The sequence below is a fragment of the Mandrillus leucophaeus genome, unplaced genomic scaffold, assembly GCF_000951045.1.
Source record: "Mandrillus leucophaeus isolate KB7577 unplaced genomic scaffold, Mleu.le_1.0 Scaffold159, whole genome shotgun sequence".
Classification (NCBI taxonomy): Eukaryota; Metazoa; Chordata; class Mammalia; order Primates; family Cercopithecidae; genus Mandrillus; species Mandrillus leucophaeus.
The window spans coordinates 3,382,000-3,402,946 of record NW_012101576.1 but is presented as its reverse complement, the minus strand read 5'-3'; the positions used below and the strand labels follow the sequence as shown (position 1 = coordinate 3,402,946).

General features: G+C 45.3%; 1 protein-coding gene across 3 annotated transcripts in view; it reads left to right on the top strand.

Moving 5' to 3' along the window:
- Positions 1-20,947, top strand: part of CAMK1G (calcium/calmodulin-dependent protein kinase IG) — a 30,273-nt gene that overhangs the window by 321 nt on the left and 9,005 nt on the right. For 2 of the 3 annotated variants that reach the window (XM_011975832.1, XM_011975833.1), the window contains exons 2-4: positions 10,938-11,058; positions 15,898-16,026; positions 19,144-19,218. In XM_011975832.1, the coding sequence (XP_011831222.1) occupies positions 10,967-11,058; positions 15,898-16,026; positions 19,144-19,218 (296 nt within the window). In that variant the 5' untranslated portion in view covers positions 10,938-10,966. The remainder of the gene's footprint in view (positions 1-10,937; positions 11,059-15,897; positions 16,027-19,143; positions 19,219-20,947) is intronic. The other variant, XM_011975835.1, reaches the window with a different exon arrangement.

Below are 20,947 nucleotides of genomic sequence, written 5' to 3'. Positions count from 1 at the left end.
TTCCTGGGCTGGCTTGCATGGAAACCTTTTGCACTTCTGGGCAGGGAAAAGGGAGAAAAATATCTTTATGTGCCCCTCCTGCAATGTCTGCATTCTAGGGACAAGCCTCCAGGCTCTATGCCTGGAGGGACCCCATCCATCTGCTGGGGTGTCAGGACCTCCAGCTCTCTTGCACCCCTCCCTCCTATTCAACCTTCATCTCTTAACCTCTCTGACCCCATCCATCAAATAAGGTATGCCCTCTCTGCCTACCTCTTTGGGTTATTGGAAGGATTAGCAGAACCAATGACAAAATGATTTGTAAACAGCCTGTGGCTCTGCAAACCTAAGGAAGAAGAATCAGCCTCAGTCCCTCCTGGAGAGGTCTGTGGACAGGCTTCAGGCTCCCTATCCCCGGCCGCGTTAAGATGCAGAACACAGTCGAGCTATCGCTGTCAGTCACAAGACAGCTCCTTCACCTTCCCCAGGGGCGTGTCTACCTCCCTTCTGTTTTTAAACTTCCCTAGTTTACCTCTCAGGTGAAGATCTTGAAAGGAGGTCTGGATTCACCAACACCATCACCCCCATCCACACCGTGGCCCCTTCTCTCCACGTAACTTTGACGTACAAACATTAACCCTGAGGCTCCCGGAGGTGGCTGCCAGGGCTCACGCTGGTCTGGCTGCAGTGCTTGGCTGGCCAGCCTCTTGCTCTGGAGTGAGATAAATTGATCATGAGGAAAATCTCTGAGAAGGGTCAAGAGAGTCAAGCAGATTCCGCCTTAGGTAAGAAGATGATCTTTTCTAGATCATAAGCTGAAGACAGAACAAGGCCCCTGTCATTCCTGCTGACCCAAGCTTAACCAGAACCAAAGATGAGACCCACCTCTGAAACAGGCTGTAACACAGAGTGCTTAGTAATACCTGGTATGCGGACCACATTTTACAGTTTAGAATGTGTTTATAATTAATCTTCTTTAGGACGATCCCATCAGATGATGTGGCATGTATTATTTCCCCCTTAATATAGATGAGACCACTGAGGCTCAGAGGTTAAAGGGGTTGTAAAGCTGGTGATGGTGGTGGCATTTGAACCCAGATCTATTGATAAATTCAGTGACCTTTCCATGATGCTGCAGATTGCTCTGGTGTGTGTGTGTGCGTGTGTGTGTGGCTGCTTATTAAGAGTCCTCTTCAGAAAGTACTCTTTGGGAAAGAAGCTTGAGGTTAGAGTGAGAAATGGTTTGAGCTGGAGCCATGAGAGGCTTGGGGCAATAGATATGCTGCCCCCAGCCTCTGTGCTGAGAAATCTGAGTGCTTTAAGGATTCAGTCCTTTCCAGATTGTCCGAGCCATGTGTTCCCAGGGGAATCAGTCAGACGTTAGGATTGCATTACAGCATCATGAGGATGAAGGTGGAGATGAGTGACATCCCAGCAACCACCACCAGGAAAGAGGCAACAGGTTATGTGGTACAGCGACGAGAAGGCTAGCGTTGGAATCCAGTTCAGTTCTATCATTCACTATCAGTTTGATGCGGGGGATTTTTCTGAACATTTCTACTTATCAGTACCTGAGATGTAAAATGCGGTTACCTTGAAAGGGGGACATGAGTCATTAAACAAGATAATGCATGCAAAGTGCCTAGCGCGGTGCCCCACCCAGGTGCGTGGTCCAGGGCAGCGAATACTATAAAGCCTAGGAGAGATTCTACCTGGAAGTGAAAAAGCATCCCCCTCTAAGAGGAGAGCACCTCCCTCCCTCCCTCTCCCCCATACACACGCACACAGGGCCAGAAATAAATTGCCACACGAATGCGCGCGAGTGACGGCGCCTAGCCACAGCCTGCCAGCGCCAGCGAGTGAATGAGCTGCAGCATGAATGAGGGGAGCGGCTGAGTCTGCAAACAGGCTGCGTGCCTGGCGCTACAACTGCAGGCGCGCCGCCACGGTCAATGGCGAGGGGGTTGGGGCTGAGTGGGAGCGGCTGCCAGCAAGAAAGCAAGCTGAAGCAGGCAGGGGACTGCACGGACTATCCATGATTGTGGAGGAAAGGCTGGTAACTCAGAGCTTCCTGACACAGCCCTTCGTCCTGAATTCAGCCTGTCCTTTCTTTTGGACTCCATTCCTGGTGGGGGAAATATCCTTCCTCTCCCCTTCTGGAAGCCGCAGTAGAGTGCCTGGCTGTGACGGTTAATAGTAATGAGCGTTCAGCCTGTACAAAAGAGGCACCTCTTGCATGGGATTAGGCTTGAAGGCGGTGTGTGACACACAGTCAGTGTTAACCTTGAAAACTCCTTAGAAAAGTGCCCCAATGGAGACCTGATATCGCCCATGAAAAAATCCCAACAAAAGTATTATTTCCTCTCTTGTTGCAACAGTTCCCTGCTTTCTTGGTTGGGTACCAGATGAAGTAGTTGGCTTGCATTCAGGGCTATGATGTATGAAAAATCATATATCTTTAAACACTTTAGAATCACAGTGAGATGAGATGCTCACACTGTGAAAGGCACGTGGGAGCTGGAACCAGCTGAAGGAACAGCAGATCCCTGTCTCCTGTCCTGTGCTCACCCCTGTTTAAGTCCTTATTGGTTTCCCTTTCTTTCTCCAGTGCTTAGTGTTTAATTCATGTGCCTATAATGTGGACCCACTGCATGGCACTTTAGAGGTTGCAAACTGCTTTTGTGCCCATTGAAGCATTAGCCCTCCAAAGAAATGCTGAGAAATAGAGCAGGGATCATTATTCACACTCAGCAGATGAGGAAACCGAGGCCCAATATGCTTAGCAGCACACTAAGAATAAGCAACATACCCTGCTCTTTACAATGGCCCCTGTGTGTTGACCCCTCAGCTACCACATGAAGCCCTAGAGAATGGTCTTCACGTCCTCTGTAAGAAGCACATAGTAAACCATAAGCAACACATAAATTATGGCTTGTCACTGCAGTCAGAGTGATTTTGTTAAACTTAGATGTAGGTTTGCGCCTTAAATAAACTGCAGGCAACAATGGAAAAACCTTCTCCCTGGGTCATTTTGTGAACAGAAATTGGCATGCAGAGTTGATCTTTGAAATGCAGAATGACAGTGGCAGAAGGGCTGGGAAATGGAGTGGGTGGTCCTTGGAGTTTCTCTCCAGTCAGAAGACTCCTGAAGCCTTTAGGCTCCAGAACCTGGGCTTTGGCAAGCTGATGAGCCATTTGGGTTGCAACCCATGAACTAGAAATGAGTTCTGACACAGGCCCAGCCATTCACCTATGACACCACAAGGAGGGTAAAACTGTGACTGATGGCAGAGGGCTGCTAGAAATTTCATCTATCCTTTCAAAATATGAAGAATTACAAAGCATTAGAGATGGCCTAGTCTACATTTTCCAAAGGATGCTCTGAGAAACCCTAGATCCCCTGCACACTAATATGAGTGTTACAGAAGGAAAGAATTTCACTGTCTACTAAATTTGGGAAATGCCGGATTAAACAGCATTAAGCATGTGTCTTTAATGGTCCTCAGAGCCTTTAATAAGCTAATGTGGATTATGAATCTCCAAGAAGGGGGCCAGAGGAGGTAGCAAATCCACCCTGCTCACGGAGAGTTGCCCAGGACTAACATAATGAAAAGCAAACTTCAGGGAACTTTAATCTAGTCCAATCTCATCTGTTCACCAAAGAGGAAGATGGAAACTCAGAGATGTATAGTGATCTGCTTGGGGCTGCACAGCTACTGGATATCAAACCAAGACTGGAACAAGCCTCGGTTCTTTCCAGTATTCTTTTAACCCAGTGGATGATATAAAGTTCAATATGGGCCAGAGTGTAGAAAATTGTGGGACCCAGCAAGAAAACTTCCCAACTTTTGCCTTTTACCCTTTTGTCACGAAGTACTGACAGATTTCCATGATTCTGTGTGCCCCAGCCTGGAGGCAGAGAGCACATTCTTATTGAAGATGATCCAACTGATAACCTCCCTCCCAAGGCCCATAGGCTCTTCTGAGTCATGGTCCCAAAGAATGGAAAATCCTGGAAGCAGAGACTATAAAGCAGTCTTAGGGTAGACTGATTCCTCTAAAGTCAGTGAAAGAGCCAGGCATGATCCAGAAGGCCTGAGCCTGCTCACTATGCCCCACAGTGATTCAAGCCTCCTTGCTCAGAAGCCCCTAGTGACAGCACTAGCAAAAGGAGGGTGGCTCTTTCCATGGGTAGAATTGAGAACCATTATCTGTGGGCTTAAGATTGCAGAGGTGCTACTCAAAGATGCTCTCCTTCCCTATCCCCATCTACTCTGGTTAGTCCATGCCCAGTTTAGGAACACTATGATTGTTCCTACACTGTACCTATTGTAATGGTTTGGAGTGGATTGGATTGGAATGGAGTGGAGTAGGGTGGATTGGATTGGATTGGATGGAAAGCCTTTGAATTCTAACGTGATGCTCCTAAGACTCTGGATCACCTAATTAGGAGTGTAACACTTTTAAGCTATTAGCCCAGCTGATTAATTTAATAAGCACCTCAGGGCAGGTCCCTAAATGGTTGCAACTCAAATAGGAAACTTTGGATAGTGAGGCCATGTGGAGAGTGGGGCAGAAGTGAGAGTCCAGAGAAAGAATCTGGCCAGTGTGGGGTCATGAGGTGACCTGGCAGTTTTAGGGTACATGACCACAGTGAGGAGGCCACTGCAAACAAACCTCATCTGCCTGAGAGTTCTGTCTGGGGCTAGTGATGCTCCCTTTACTAAATGAAGCTGGAAAAGGAGGAAGGACAGAGAAGCTCCATGGAAGGAGCACCTGCCTGCTGGGCTCATGGCCCAAGCATCTCTCACCAGCATCTCATAAACAGGCATCACACAGCCTGCCACTAGGAGCATGGAAAGGGCTGCACTCAGAGGTAGCGTCCACCCCAAGACTGTACTGCCTGCCCTTTAGGAAGAACTTTCTCCTCTGTAACCTTCTCCACAGCTGCAGAATTTTCCCCCAAGAGGCCAGGAAGATCATCCAAAAAATGCAGTTGAGCACTAACCAGGAGGCAGGTACTGCAGTAGCCCCAAGGGAGGCAGCGAGACAGCCAAGGTCTTTGTGTGGAGTTACTTTCTACAGAGGAGATCAACCTCTGACAAATAAACAGGGTGCTTTGAGATTGTCATATGTATTACAGAAGAAAGGACTGGCTCACCTAAGAGAGAGTAACTCTGGGTGTGGGTAGACAGACTCTAGGTAGAATGGTCAGAAAGAGCCTTGTCTAGTGTCCCAAGGAAGTTCTTCTGACCAAGAACTGGACACAGGTCCCATCCCAGGCACTACTGTCCCTGAAATGATGATGACAACAAAGAAGCCAAGCAGATTTGGCCTTCTATGGCCATTCCACCCTCTCCTGCTGCTGTGCCATGGGCAGAACCTCACAGTGAGGACTACAGAGAGGAAGGCCCTGCTGCAGTCCCTTCTCGGGGCTCAGGTCTTCTTGCTATAGGCTCCTCTCTAAAGCAATATAAAGAATACATCCACCCACCTTCCATACTTATCTTAAGTCTAACTCCTCCACAGTGCGCTCCCCAATCAACCCACCCCCAAGCTTTTCTTTCTCATTCACTCATTTAGCAACCATGGGCTGGACCTTTAGCGAGTGCCAGGAACAGTAGTAGGTTCTAGGATTTCAAAGATGAGTAACACGTGGTCCCAGTCCTTTAAGCAGACTGGTCTGCATTCTTAGCTCCTTATTTATATATCTGCATTTGGTCTTCATAACCTGATTGTAAGCACTTTTAAGGCCAGACTCCTATCATAGAAATGTCTATTTATAGCCCAAAGGGTATACAGGAAGTACTTAATAAATGCATGTTGCGTGAAGGAGTATTACCTTCACAACTCAAAGATAGTTCCATGAATAAATTCATTTCCTTTGCTAGGAGCCATTTTTGCAGAATATTCTTGAGAATCTTGCTGTGCTGAGGTGCAAGGCGCCTGAACCAGCCACGAAGCCAGCATTCTCCAAGTCTCCTGAGCTATCGACGTGAAATCAGCCCTAAATCTCAGAGAAATCTGTGGCGGCTGCTCCTGAGCTTTGAAACCCAATGGAAATTGTTGCCAGAAATAGAGTGAGAGGCGGGGAGTACTTTGGAAACAAATGAGAGCAATACTGGAGCTTCAAGCTCCTTAGAATTTGTTTTCTTTTCCTCTGAAAAGGCCTAGATTACAGAAGTCAAGAGAGGAGGGGGAGGACTTCAGCAGAAAGAAGCAGGATGTAGCCATGGAAGAAACGTGGGCACCCCTTTCAAAGCCCGCTGTTCAGACCTCCACCACACAGGGCATGGGGGTCTTGAGGCGATCGCTCTGGTTACAGAGGGGCGGGAAGGAAAAGCCAAAGCTATGCGGGTTTCAGATCTGGGCCTTTGAGTTTTCCACATTGCACTGAAGACGGAACTAAATGGTTAGGATTCAGTGTATGGGAGGAGGAGTGGGCGGGAAAGATGTTTTCTTATAGCCTAGCTTCGGCTAAGAATACTATGTTTTTAAAGCTATTTAAGACAGAAGAGAAAGAAGGAACAGTGAGTACAGATCTGCTAATGAGGTGGTACAGCCTCCTGGAGAACAGGCCGTCATTCCATGGGAGCTCCGGAAGGGGGAGTGATGGACGCCTGGCTCTTGGTCCCAGAGCTGGAAGGCAGCTCTTGATTGGCTGGAAAAGCAACATCCACAGCCCTGTTGTTCTGTGGAGAGGGGAGAGAGAGAGGGTGGGGGAGGCACACAGGCAGTTGATTTTGCTTTGTTAAATGTTCAAACCTTTGCCCTTATCCCCTACTTTCAAGACTTCCCAGCAGCAGTGTATCTACACAGCGAGAAGTATTTGTGATGCCCCCTGGAGACTGGGTCAGCTAAATGAGATTCTTTAAACCTGATAAGATTAACATGCAATAATGGACAATCTCAAATTTAAAGTACCGCATTTTTCTTTTTGCAGCCTGGTTAAGCGAGTGAGAGTTCATGCATTCTAGATGCCAAGCACCCTGATAAGTGGAAGCTGCTAGATTTGGGGTTCAGGATCTACAGAAAGGCATCTGGCTAAAGACATTCCCCAACTCTTATATTCCATCTTCCTCAAAGAGATCTCCACCAGTCAGGGTCCATTTGTCTCCACCTTGTGTACTGTGCCCTCAAAGTCAAGTGTCAGCCCACCACTGCCAGTGAGACCTCCTCTGGCCAGTGCCTGCATCCTGAACTGCTGTGGTCCCTTTGGGCTGCCACCCTGCCAAGAGGAACAGATCATCTAATGGGCCAGAAGACCCAAACACAAGCTACCAGATGTATATACAACTAGGTCAATCATGAAGGAGTTTCTCACATGCATTTTTTAATAATAAATAGCCACCAATTATTATATAGCCAGGTTGCAAGTTGACACACTATTAAAATGTGCACCAAAAATTGCAGCTTCCTTATTTCTTATAAATCTTTCTCATGAACTCCCACCCCACCAGGCAACAAAAAAGGAAATGGGGAACTTTAAATTTCAATTTGTCCATTATAGCATATAAATCTCCCTTTGGGTTTCAAGAGTCTCCTTTAGCTGACCTTATGCTTTTCAGGAAAACACAGCCTTGAGATGGCCTTTCCTCTTTCTGCTCAACTTCAAGGTGGCATTTTATGTTGTAAGGTATTTACTTGACCTTGTTGTCGTATGGGAGAAGGGGGCCTCAGACTTCTCAGACTTATCAGGGACCCTGGATTCCATAGTCCTCCAGATCCCATCAGAAACTGACTAGTGACCTCTGAAGTATGACTGGTCACACTGGTTCATGGGAATCATACTGACATACTCTACTAAAGGCCCTGATCCCAGCTGTTTGCTTACCTGAAAAGTCCTGGTCATCACCATCTCTTCTCACCAACCCCAGCCAGCTGGCCCTGACCTGCTCTACGTCCCCTCATAGGGCCATGAGCCATGATGACCTGGTAAATGTTTAATGACATGTCTTGGGGCAGGGGTCAGTGGAGTCAGGGAGAAGCCCTGATTATAGCTGTTGCCACTGTCCATGGTGTAAATACTCCTATTAGGCTGGGATTGGTGGCTCACACCTGTAATCCCAGCACTTTGGGAGGCCAAGATGGGAGGGTCACTTGAGCCCAGGAGTTCGAGGCCAGCCTGGGCAACAGAGTAAGACCCTGTCTGGAAAACAAATTAAAATTAGTCAGGCGTGGCGATGCATGCCAACTACTAGGGTGACTGAGGTCCCAACTACTAGGGTGGCTGAGATGAGATCACTTCAGCCCAGGGGGTGGAGGCTACAGTGAGGAATGATCACACCACTGTACTCCAGCCTAGGCAATAGAGCAAGACTCTGTCTCAAAAAAAATACTCCAGTACTCCTACTGTGGTCACTTTCTAGCTGCCAACATTAACACCAGAGATGTGCACAGCTGGCTCTCATGAGCTGGCATGAGCTGGCCCTGGGGAGGTTTTGGAGTCTCTGCCCATCATGAGGCACTGTCTCAACTCACCTCCTCCCTCGAGGCCTCCCCATGATTCCTCACTGCCCTGTTAGATGCAGTTGCAGGTGGACCTCCTCCTAGGCTTAAAGCCTCCCACCAGCAGGGTCCTGGTAAGCCACCCCATCCATGTCACCAGTCTCCCCATTCCTGAACAGATGCTCTAAAGCAAAGATCTGTGCTTTGGAAAACTATACCATCTGTCTCCCCATCCCCTTTCCAGGGTCCACTTGAACCAAAAGTAGCCATCTTTCCACCTCCTCTTTCTCTCTGCCAAGAGCCTCGCTTGTATCATATTCTTCCTATCCCAGGGCTCTAAGTCTCATATTGTGTTTTAATGGTGGAAGAGGTTTCCCTCTATTCCATGAAACCTGTTTTACCATGAGTCCTCCAGATGTGGATTACCAGGAATGAAATACATCAATAACTGTCTCCAGAATATTATCTCCATTACAAGTGTTTATCATTGTAGCAGAACAGAAAAAAATAAAAATAAAAATAAAAAAAGAAACCACCGTTTATCACGTGTATCAACGTCTCTATATGCACCATTTCATTTAACCTTTACCATATCATAAAGGTTTTTGCCCCCACTTTACAGATGAGGAAATAGATTCAAAGAGGTTAGTAACTTGCCTTAGGCAAGGCCATTTACCTGGTAACTAGCAAAGGTAGGATTTGAACTCAGGTTGGCCTCCAAAACTATGCTCTTCACTAAATGCTGAATTGTAGACAAACAAACTTTCTTTTTGTTCAAAGGCTATTATTAATAGGAGACCCCATAGAGTCTACAGGTGGTTTTTCTCAAGTGGGGAAGGAAGGTCATTGCCCAAGAGGGGCAGTCATTAGACATATTTTCCTATTTCTCCATCAAGTTCAAAGAGTGTGAGGGAGAGGGTGCTGGCAGAAATGGTGTCTCACTCATCACTCCTGGACACCCAGTACCCTGCCATCAGCTGTTGGAGGAGGTAGACAGAGTGGAATATCCAGAGGAACAGAAATTCCCTCCAACCATTTAACCCCATCCCAAAAATGTGTTTCTCTCTAGTATTCATGAGCTCAGTCAGGGCACCCCCAACCAATCCCAGATGCTCCTGCCAGAAACATGGGAGTCCTCCTGGACTCTGTCTGCCCCACCATATGACACATCGCCTAATACTGTAGATAACTGGACTCCCAGAATACATCCCAGGTTCATCATTCTCTCCTTCACTCCCATCTGGCCCAAGCCACCATCATCTCTCTCCTAGACTTCTGTCCCCTACCCGTTTTCCATGCAGCAACTCTTGCCCCTTCCACTCCCTTCACAGATCAGCCAGAGAGAACTCTTTAAAATATCAATGGTGTAATTAACTCCCCTGCTAAAAATACTTCATGTCTTCCCATCTCACTTAGAAGAAAATCCAAGGTCTTTAACAGAGACTACAAGGCCCTTTATGGTCTGCCTCTGCCTGCCTCTCCCTGCCCATTCTCCACCCCCGACCATAGGGCGCTCACTCTGCACCAGCCACGCCATCCCTTCAGGCTCTGGAGCACACCATGCTCTTTCCTCCCTTCAAGATTTGCTGTTATATTTCCTTTGCAGAGAAGCTCTTTCACATGCTTTTTGCTTGGTTGGTTCCTTCCCAAACTTTGCGTCTCAGCTTAAATATGGCCTGCTCAAGAGGCCTTCCCTGGCCTTTATCTAAAGAAGACTCTCCCTGTTTATCTCTATGACAAACCCAGGTTTTTGTCTTTCATGATTTTCCCCACACTTTGTAACTGTACACGTGTGACTTCACTTGCCCATTGCCCATCTCCTTCAGACTGGCAGCCTCATGAAGGCAGGGCCAGCATCTGTGTTGTTATCAGTACACATCGGCACCTTGCATATGGTAGGTGCTAAATAAATATTAGTTGACTGTTGAATACGTATGGTAACTCCAGAACTCTGATATAAATTTAGGAAATGATTCAATTTAGATTTTCATGAATAACTATTTGCCCAGCACTGTGCTAAATGTTGTAGGAGTTACAAAAACAGCACAATACTCATTCATTTAACCCATAACAGGTGGGAGAGAGGTACTAGTGAGAAAAATTGAGGGAGGTGGCAGAGTTGTGACATGAGAGAGGAAGCCTGGCTGACTCTGTAGTCTGAGTAAACATTATGACTATCATTTGGAAAACATAGGACATGCCTCAGCTCAGCTCGGATCCCCTCAAGGTGGATATTCCCAGGTTATCTACACACGTACTCACTGCTGCCCTGATGTGAGCATGCAGCAAGCATAGTACCCATGTAGTAGGCATTCCATAAATTTGTCCTTGTACTTTTTATAAGCAAGTGTGGAGATAGTTTTATTTTTGCCAGTTATCCAGGTTTGCTCCTAATCCTTCCTTTTGATAATTACAGAAAGATGTGAATATTGCAGCCTATTTTTAATCTTGTTTGACAAAGCAACTGACCAGACTTTTTTTCTCCTCTTTTTCCCCCCGTTCCAATAAAGCATCCTCAGAAGCTTCAACTCTGGAGGCGATGGGTCGAAAGGAAGAAGATGACTGCAGTTCCTGGAAGAAACAGACCACCAACATCCGGAAAACCTTCATTTTTATGGAAGTGCTGGGATCGTAAGTCCTGAGGCTATAAGGCCGGGTGGGCTGGGCTGCCTGCAGTGGGAGGTTGGAAGAGTTGTTCTCTGCTGGCTGCAATTGATGAACTGGACTGAGGCTGCTGTGACTTCATTTTGATTTCTTTAAGGGACTTAGGGAGAGTTTTGTGGCCTAGAGGATGGTGGGTGGAGTGGGTGGCAGGTACTTTGGGTAATACCAAAGATGATTTAATACATTGGATATAGTCCCAGCTACTCGGGAGGCTGAGGCAGGAGAATTGCTTGAACCTGGGAGGCGGAGATTGCAGTGAAAGGAGATTGTGCCACCACTCTCTAGCCTGATGACAGAGCAAGACTCTGTCTCAAAACAAAACAAAACAAAATTGGAGCCCTCAGGGAATACCAGTCCCTTTCCCCCAGGGCTTACCTCCTTCCGACCCACCTGCAGTGACCTATTCTCCTTCCAGATCTGTGACAGCTTGTGGGTTCTTGCCTCTGTCACAGGAGAGGGGAGTTGGAGAGCATTTCTGGAGGGCCAGTGACCCTAGAACTTTCCCAGCCTCCTCCCCCAGCATCTTCATTTCTCCATCAGTGAACAACCTCATCTTCTGCTCTCACTGGAACATAAGGGGCTTTTCAGGTCCAGGGAGCTCACGGGTCACACACACCTGAATCAGCCCCCTGCACCACCATCCTCCCTCCTCCATATCTAAGTGTTTCAGCTGTGCTGTAGTCCATACCTCTGCCAGCCTGCAGGGTGTCTGAGCCTGCCCCTTGAAGATGATTACACGACTGGCAGACCAGAGACAGTTTGTCTGGAGCTGACTCTCCACTTAGTCCTGCCTCTCCCCTGGGAGGCTGCAGACTCTGACGCAGGCTGGCAGCAGCTCCAGGCCACTGGCCCCCAATCCCCTCAGAACCCCAGCTGGTCAGCTAATTAGTCTAGGCTAATTGGGCCTGGGCAGTGAGGAGCAGCCAGCAGGCTGTCCATCCGGGTAAGCTTTCTCTGTAGCCAATGCCACTTCACTTTGCCCTGACTAGGAGGCAATGACCTCAGGCAATGACGGCTGCCCACACTCATGCTGTAGACAGAGAAGTGACTTCTGAGCCCTTCTGGCACAGGCAGGTTGTCAGGCTGTGAAAGTGCAGGAGGATCCCAGCGGGATGCTGGTCATGAGAGCACGGGCCTTCCATCAAAGGCCTTTACCAAGATGGGAGTGATGAGAGAGGGGGTTTTGGCAGGAGAAAGAGACAAGGCTCACGAGTAAGTCAGAAATGATTTGCTAAGTGTTCCAAAAATCCAGAGGAGAGGAGAGAAGGGAGCCCAGGTTGACAAGAATTTACCATCTGCTAGACTTGTGCTGTAGGACTCCAAAGATGGACACACCTTCCCTCTTAGAGCTCAGTGAAGTTTACCATAGCAGCACCTAAATCTGGGAGAACATCAGAGTCATCTGGAGAGTTTATGCCTCCAACTTTTAACTGTGAAAATGTTTAAACATATGGAAAAGGTGAAACAATGGTAAAATGAACATCAGTATACCCACCATCTAAATTCAACATTGTTAGCATTTCACTATACAGTATGTATTTTACATCATACACACACACACACACACACACATACATATATGTACTGAACACTGAACTATTTGTAAATAAGTTGCTAACATGATGACATGTCACCTCCGAATCTTCTGTTTGTATCTCCTAAAATAAAGGTATTTTCACATATATCTACAATATCATTGTCACACTCAAGAAAATGAATAACAATTCCTTTTAGCCTGGGTGACTTTTGAAAAATAAATCCCGGTCTCAGACCCACTAAATTGGAATTTTGGAAGATAGGATGCAGCAGCCAGGAATCTATATTTTAAGTGCTTCTGGTGTTCTAATGTATCTAGCTCAGCAGTGATTTGAAGGGAGCAGAAGGACAAGACAGGAGGCACGTCACAGCTGTTGCAGAAGTTAGAGCTGAGCGAAAGAGAAGACACCTCAGTGGTGCTCGGGATGAAGACTAGTGTCCCCAGGCTGCAGACCCCACAGACTTACCACAGTGGGGTGTGGTGGAGAGTGGACAAGTGTACAAATTATGAAAAAGGTGCTCTTTTATCTAGCCTGCTGTCTGCTGGGGCAGGAAATATAATAATTATCATATGAACATGTATGATGGCTTCAAGGTGAATGGCACCTGCTGGAGTTGTTGCACGGCACAACCTGCCCAACCATAGCAGGGGCCCTGTCTTAAGTGTCCATTTTCTGTGGCCTCTTAATATGTCATTCTTATGTGTTGTGTATGTATCTGTCTTTCACACTGAATCCCAAGCTGGACCAATACTAATCTCAGTGCCTGACACAGAGAAGTTCCATCAGTTCAATAAGCATTCATTGAATACCTGAGAGCATTTTTCAAATCAAATGCTAATTGCTTACTTGTCCCTGTTCCTCACTATTCTACAGGCTCCTTAAGAATGAAAACACTCACCTTTTACTTTCCAGTGTCTAAGACTCAGTAGGTGCTCAATAAATCTTGGTTGAAGGGATGAGTAAGTGAATGGATTAACAGAGCAAGCTCAGGAGGCTTTGATTAACTCAGTTCCAAGTGCAGCTGGGAAAACAGGAAACTCAGACACAGGAAACACCAAGTAATTTCTAATGCAGATTTTTAAAGTCCTTGTAGAAGCTTGACTCCCATTGGGCTTTCATTCTAGCATATCCAGATGGCAGGGTCAAGGATGGCTCAGCTGTTTCCTTACTTAGATTCTCTCTCCTCTTGTACTACTGGGTGTTCTTCATAATGGTATTCAAATAGTAGTGATGATAATAATAGTATCTAACACATATAGTCTTAATAGATGTCAGAAACACTTTTAAGCAATTTACATATATCAAGTCATTTCATCTTCTAAACAACCTTGTGAATCAGATACTATTGATACTCCAACTTTTCAGATGAGGAAACTGGGAATATGGGAGTTAAGTGACTTTTTACCCCAAAAGCTGAGATTCTAACATGAACAATCAGGCTTCAGCATCCACACTAGCTTAACTGCTGGTCTGATGGTCTGGTCTCCAGAGGACCCCTTCAAACCAAGAGGCCTGTAATTTGGACTCCTACCCTGTATTCCCATTGGTTCCACCTTCCCTGTCTTCAGAGCCTGCCTCAGAGACTGCTAGGTTCTGTCTTTTGTCTTTGAAGATCCTACTGAATGAATGAGAGGATGATCAGCACCCTGGCCTCTGATAAGGGTGATCATCACCATCTAAAATTGAGAGAGAAGTCTTTTTGTTCTCACTGTATTTCCACTGTGTCCCCTGTGCTACCTCCAGCTGCCACTCCAGTGTGCCACACTAAGTCACATTGAAAGTGACATGAATTGACTCTGTAGTGGCTTCTTTTTAGTGGGCTTGCCAAGTGGAGAAATCTTTCCACAGCTGCAGGGGACTCTCTGTCTCTAGGGATCATTCCCAAACTATAGAACCAGGAAATAACACATGCCTAGTCCCTGAATCTGTGGTGGGATCTTTTTCTTCCAATATGATCTTTAAATTAGATAGCACATTAGCATGTCAGATACACCTGCCATCAACATAACTCAGCAGCGCCCAAATGACAGTGAAGAGTAATTATCAGCCTTTCCCTCATCTACTCTTTCACTTTGCCTCTAAGTTTAATTGTTTAACTTTTTAGTTGGAAATAATTTCAAACTTAGAATATACCTGTAATCTCAACACTTTGGAATGCCAAAGCAGGAGAATTGCCTGAACCCAGGAGTTCAAGACCAGTTTGGGCAACTGTATTAGTCTATTTTTATACTGCTATAAAGAAGAGCTTAAGACTGGGTAATTTATAAAGGAAAGAGACTTAATTGACTCACAGTTCAGCATGGCTGAGGTGGCCTCAGGAAACTGACAATCATGGCAGAAGGTGAAGGGGAAGTAAGGCTCCTTCTTCACAAGGCAGCAGGAAGGAGAAGTGCCAAGCAAAGGGGGAAGAGCCCCTTATAAAACCGTCAGATCCCATGAGAATTCACTCACTATCATGAGAATATCATAAGGGAAACTGCCCCCATGAGCCAATCACCTCTACCTGGTCTCTCCCTTGACACGTGGGGATTATGAGGATTATAGGGAGTACAGTTCAAGATGAGATTTGAGTGGGGACACAAAGTCTAACCAGATCAGCAACATAGTGAAGCCCTGTCTCTAAAAAACTAATAAAATAAAATAAGAATAAGAATAGTAGAAAGAATTTCCAAATGCCCACTACCCAGATTCACCTCTTGTTCACAATTTCCCCCATCTGCCTTCTCATTGCAATGCTCTCTGTAGATTTGTAGAGATAGATGTAGAAAGATGATTCTTTCCTAATCTCCGAAGAGTTAGTTGTGGACACCATCACCCTTTACCCATCAAGGACATTCGTGTATATTTCTAGGGATGGAGTATTCCCTTACATGACCATAGTACAGTTCTCAACTTCAGTCAATTGAATATTGACTCATTAAGTGTACCTAGTCTGTCATTCATACTCCGGTTTTATCAATTGACCCTATTATGTGTCTTATAGCATTTTCCCTCCAGTACAGGCTGCAGTCTAGGGTCTGGTATTGCACTTCGGTGTTATCTCTCTCTAGCTTTTTATGACATTGGCATTTTGGAAGAATACAGGTTCCCCTCTGCCCTTTTTTAAATTTTGTATTTTTCTGATGTTTCTTCCAGATTTAAATTCAGGATATGCCTTTGTGGTCAGAGGACTACATAGACTCTGTTGCGTCCTTTCTCAGGTCTCACATCTGGAAGTGTAAGATGTCTGCCCCCTACTAAGTTTTATCTTTTGGTATCTTCTCCTCAGAGGAGCTTTCTCAGAAGTGTTCCTGGTGAAGCAAAGACTGACTGGGAAGCTCTTTGCCCTGAAGTGCATCAAGAAGTCACCTGCTTTCCGTGACAGCAGTCTGGAGAATGAGATTGCTGTGTTGAAAAAGTGAGTGGGTCTTAGGGTTGATTGGATGTCACTATGGGATCATAACATTTTCTTCATAAATTTCCTTCAAGAAGGACTAGGACTGGATTTCTGCACCCAAAGGCATTGCTCCCTTTGATTGAGTTGATGGGTCAGTTCAATTAGCTAAGTTTAGCTGGACAGCTGTCCTAGCTGATTTTTTTTTTGTTTATTTGTTTGGCAGCAAATTGATGCGCAAACCCACTGGTGGCAGAACTGGTTTGTGCACATAGGCTGGAGAGTAATTAGCTCAAAGGAACAAAAATCAATTGAGGGCCAGCATCAGGAAGAATTAATAATTAAGGAAGCAGCGTAAGATTTCAAAATTAGCTTCAATTTATACCAAAGCAAACAGAGGTTCAGCACCCCAACCATCATAATGAAGGCGACACTACAAATCATCAAATGTTTACAGCAAGACTCTTACAACAGGCCCTTGTGAAACCCTTATGGTGTACCAAAAGTGTATTAGGCACATGAACACAGGATCAGGACCACAGGGATGAGGCAGACAAAATTCTGTACCCTCAGGAGTCTACGTTGGATACAGAGGTGCCCATAAGAAAATCCAACAAAATGAGATGTAAGTCACACTAGCAGAAGGCAGACTTTGGAGGAGATAAAGATTCATTTTGCCTATGTGTGTGTTTTTATGAGTATGAGTTATTGGACCACTTTCAAAGAAGATGGACCTTGATGGATGAGTCAAACTTTGTGGGGGCAAGAAGGGCAGTGCAGAAAGGGAATTCAGGCCAAGAGTAGCATAAACTTTAATGTAGAACCATGTAAGTGCAAGGGATTTTAGGGAAGAGTGAGTATTTGAAATCCTTGAATTTAGAGTGCATAGTATTAAGAGACAAGTGATGAAACTAAAATCGTGAAATAAGACTTGATTACAAAGGACCTTAGATGGCATGATAAGGAATGTTGGCTTTATTCTGTGGGCAAAAAGAAGTCATCAAAGGATTTTAAGTGAGGAGTCACATTGTTTGATTAACATGTTGGAGCTATCCCTCTCAAACACGGTGGAGGATGGATTGGAGGGTGCCAGCCTAGAGGACAGGAGGCCAATTATAAGACTTTCACAATAATTTAGGCATGGGTTGAGAATACAAGAGAAGGTGGTGGCAGAATCATGTGTGCCTAAAAGGACTAGATTACAAAAGATGTTTCAAAGAGAGAAGTGACTGGGTTTGGGGTTGACTGCTAAAAGTGTACAAGACAAAAGCATTAAAAGAGACCCTGAGATTGGGCAATTAAGTGGACAACTATGTCATTGCTTGGGATAGAGGGCAAAGAGGATGTGTATGCTTGGATGAAATAGAAAGAAATTGGTTGGAATATACTGAATGTAAGTATCCACCTATCTCAACATGAAGGCATTTTGTAACATGCTAGAGACATAGGTCTGGGATCCAGGGAGATTAGGGCAAAGAAAGATTGCCAACTAATTGAGAGCAAGGACCATGTCATCTTTCTTATTATTGCCTTGTATCAACAGTATTTATGCTCAATAAATGTTTGTTCAGTGAGTGAATAATTGATAAACTAATGTTAGCATTGCCAGCTTATGAGTATAGTTGAATTCATCAAGTGACAACTGCCACAGGTCTATATTTTCTAAAATATCGTAAAGAAGATAGCTACTATTGATTATGTGTTTACTCTTCCCCAGGCACTGTATTAAGCATTATGCATTATCTCCTTTTATCCTGATACAATTCTATAAGAGACACATACTTTTCAGACAAGGAAATTAAGGGTTTGAAAACTGGAATAAGCCAGCTGAAGTTACCTAATTGCCTGAACTAGATGTGAACCCAGGCCTGACTGAGTCTGAGTCTGAGTTTAAGTCCTTAACCCCTGTGCTGCACAGCCAGGAGTAAAATTCCTAGAGAATTTTCTCCTTTACAGGCATGCACAGCATTGCTGCCTGGCAAGCCAAGCCCCTCTGCTAATATGATTATTGTGCATGATTCAGTCTTTGAGTAACCCCGAACAAGGGTAATAGAGGGCCGGACTTCTCCACCATGATGCTGTCGACATTTTGAACCAGATAATTCTTTGTGGTGTTGGGGGCTATCCTGTGCATTGTTGGATGTTTAGCAGCATTTCTGCCTCTACCCACTAGATGCCAGCAGCACCTCCCCCTGCCCTAGTCGTGACAATCAAACATGTCTCAAGATATTGCCAAATGTTCCCTGAGAGGCAAAAGAGTCCTTGGTTGAGAATCACCTATCTAAGTCATCCCACAGAACTAACCCTAAAAATAAGCATCTACCTTGCTTCTCACGATATCCTGGAACACTAATTTTTCAACACTTCCTCTGTGGTTATCCAAGAGGAGGCTCAGCTCACCTGAATCCTTCCCATTGTATACAGGTTGAGCATTCCTACTCTAAAATCCAAAATTCTCCAAAGTCAGAAACATTTTTAGCATTGACAGGATGCCACAAATAGAAAATTCCACACCTGACCTCATGTGACAGGTCACAGTCAAAATGCATTCAAAGTTTTGTTTCATGCACAAAATTAATTTTTAAATATTGTGTAAAATTACCTACCAGCTATGTGTATAAGGTACACATGAGACAAAAACGAACTTCATGTTTAGACTTGGGTCCTATCTCCAAGGTATATCATTATGTACATGCAAATATTCCAAAAACTCTTCTAGTCTCAAACATTTTAGATATGGGATACTCAACCTGTACTTTTTAAATGCAATATTTCTAACATCTGAATACCCACTTTGTAGAATAACCTAGAGTCAGGTATTCCCTTAGCCTTCCTCCATTCTTCTAACTGTCTCTTTTAGTAAAGTTTAAAGAGATTCCTGGCATAACAAGGAAGTGTTTGTTCCCTGAAGGAAGGATGATCAATTGTTCATTCAGTAAACACAGACCGAGCACCACCATAGGAATCTTTTCTCTGGGATTAATTTGTGACAGTCAACTTATTATGAAGACTTCACAAAGACCTAGTCTTCCTAAACATTGCCATCAAAAGCCTCCAACAGAAGCTTTTGGGCTAGGTCTGCATTCTTTGTCTGGACAACCTGAACCACATACCGTTCATCATGCACTTTATTTTTCCCAGGATCAAGCATGAAAACATTGTGACCCTGGAGGACATCTACGAGAGCACCACCCACTACTACCTGGTCATGCAGCTGTAAGTGATAGGCGACTTGCTTCCTCCACAGAGGCCTGGTGGGGTGGGGGAGGCCTAGAGGAGGTTGGTCGCTGGTGAGGGACGGACAGTGATTCAAAGACAAAAATGAAGAGTTCATTCAGGAGGCTCAGAAATGCCAAGGGTCCTTTTAGACTGAGTGTGCCTTTGGTCATGGGCAGGTTCTATGTGGGCCACAGGGTAAACCTGGGTTGATTATTGAGCTCCTTTGCACCAGGACGACCCTATCGGTTGTTAGAACATTTCTTACTAGTCAGCAAATAGCTGCGACCCCAACCCATCCATGTCCTTCTGCTGCCCAACCCCTCCTCGCCCCTTGCAACCAAACAACTGAAGGGGTAATGCCAGACTAACAAGGAGTTGCCAGAACCCTTTCCTGGCACCATGGCTTCAGTCCATTTGGACCAATACATGTTAATCAAATTGGATAGTAAATGTTTTAACATCACTCCAGCATAAAATTACTGTAGGAGCAGAAGCCACAGGTAGATATATTTCAATATAAAGAAAGATTTTCTCAAAAGAGAGCCACCCAAAGTTAAAGACGGGCTGTGATTGTGCGTGTCCACCTGTAGGACAGAAGTGGTGCTTCATTAGCAAGGTCTCTGTGTCATTGCCACATCCAAACAACAGTTCTGCCTGACAGCTACTGCTGTAGAGGTTGGTCGGTGTTCATGAGGACTCAGCATTGGGCTCAAAGACACTTCTGTTTATAAAGTACACACACACACAAATACACACACTTGCACATGCACACACACACGCACTCACACACCACTCTGCAATCTCAGCGTGGCTGGACACAACATGATTTTTGGCTGATGGGCTGATTCCTAAGAAACTTTAATGAGCTAACTCAGGCCTAAGCAGCTGATTAACTGGGGGGTCATCTGAGGGCCTCTAAAGAGAGGTAGCAGGCAGTCAAGGGAGTGAGATGGGAAGGGCCCCTAGTGGCACTAACAGGTGATCAGGGACCATCAGGTACTTCAGTGAAGCCAAGCCAACAGTATTAGCACACAGTAATTCAGAAGGCAGGGAGGTAAGGAGATGGGCAGGGTTGGACGTCCCTAAGGAGACACCAAGCCTCCTCAGAGCATAGCTCCAGGACTCAGGCCCCTCAGGGTTAAGAATTCATACCTCTGTACAAACAGCGCATTTCCTACAGGCCTTCAGCTACTATAGGAAAGCCCAAAGTCTAAAGACCGGAAGCCAAAGAGCAGGATAAGGTGAATTTTGATTGGAGAAATTGTGTTCCTTCATCACTAGTTGGGCATGAATGACCACATCTAATGTAATGGGACAGTGGTAAGGAGGACTAGGAGGGTGAAAGGACTAGAACCCCTAGCTCACGGTTGAAATAGTCTGGGAATGCTTATCTCAGAGAAGACAAGGCCTCCAGAGAGCATTTCACTATCTTTGAATACTTGAAAGGTGCACAGGAAAGGCTGTTATTCTTGTTCTGTGCAGTCTCAATGGGTGAAATTGGTAGCACTGGTATGACAGGACATCAGCTTTCAACATAATGTACAGAAACATTAGGAAGATGCCAAAAAACACTCTGTCTTAGGAGGTAGAGTGTTCTCTGACACTTAAGTGTTCTAGTACTCACTAGAAAACTTCTAGGCAAAAATAGTGTAGACAGTATTCACGAGATAGAAGTCGGACTTGATCTTTAAGCTCCTCTGAGTCCTAAGATACTCTACCATTTGAG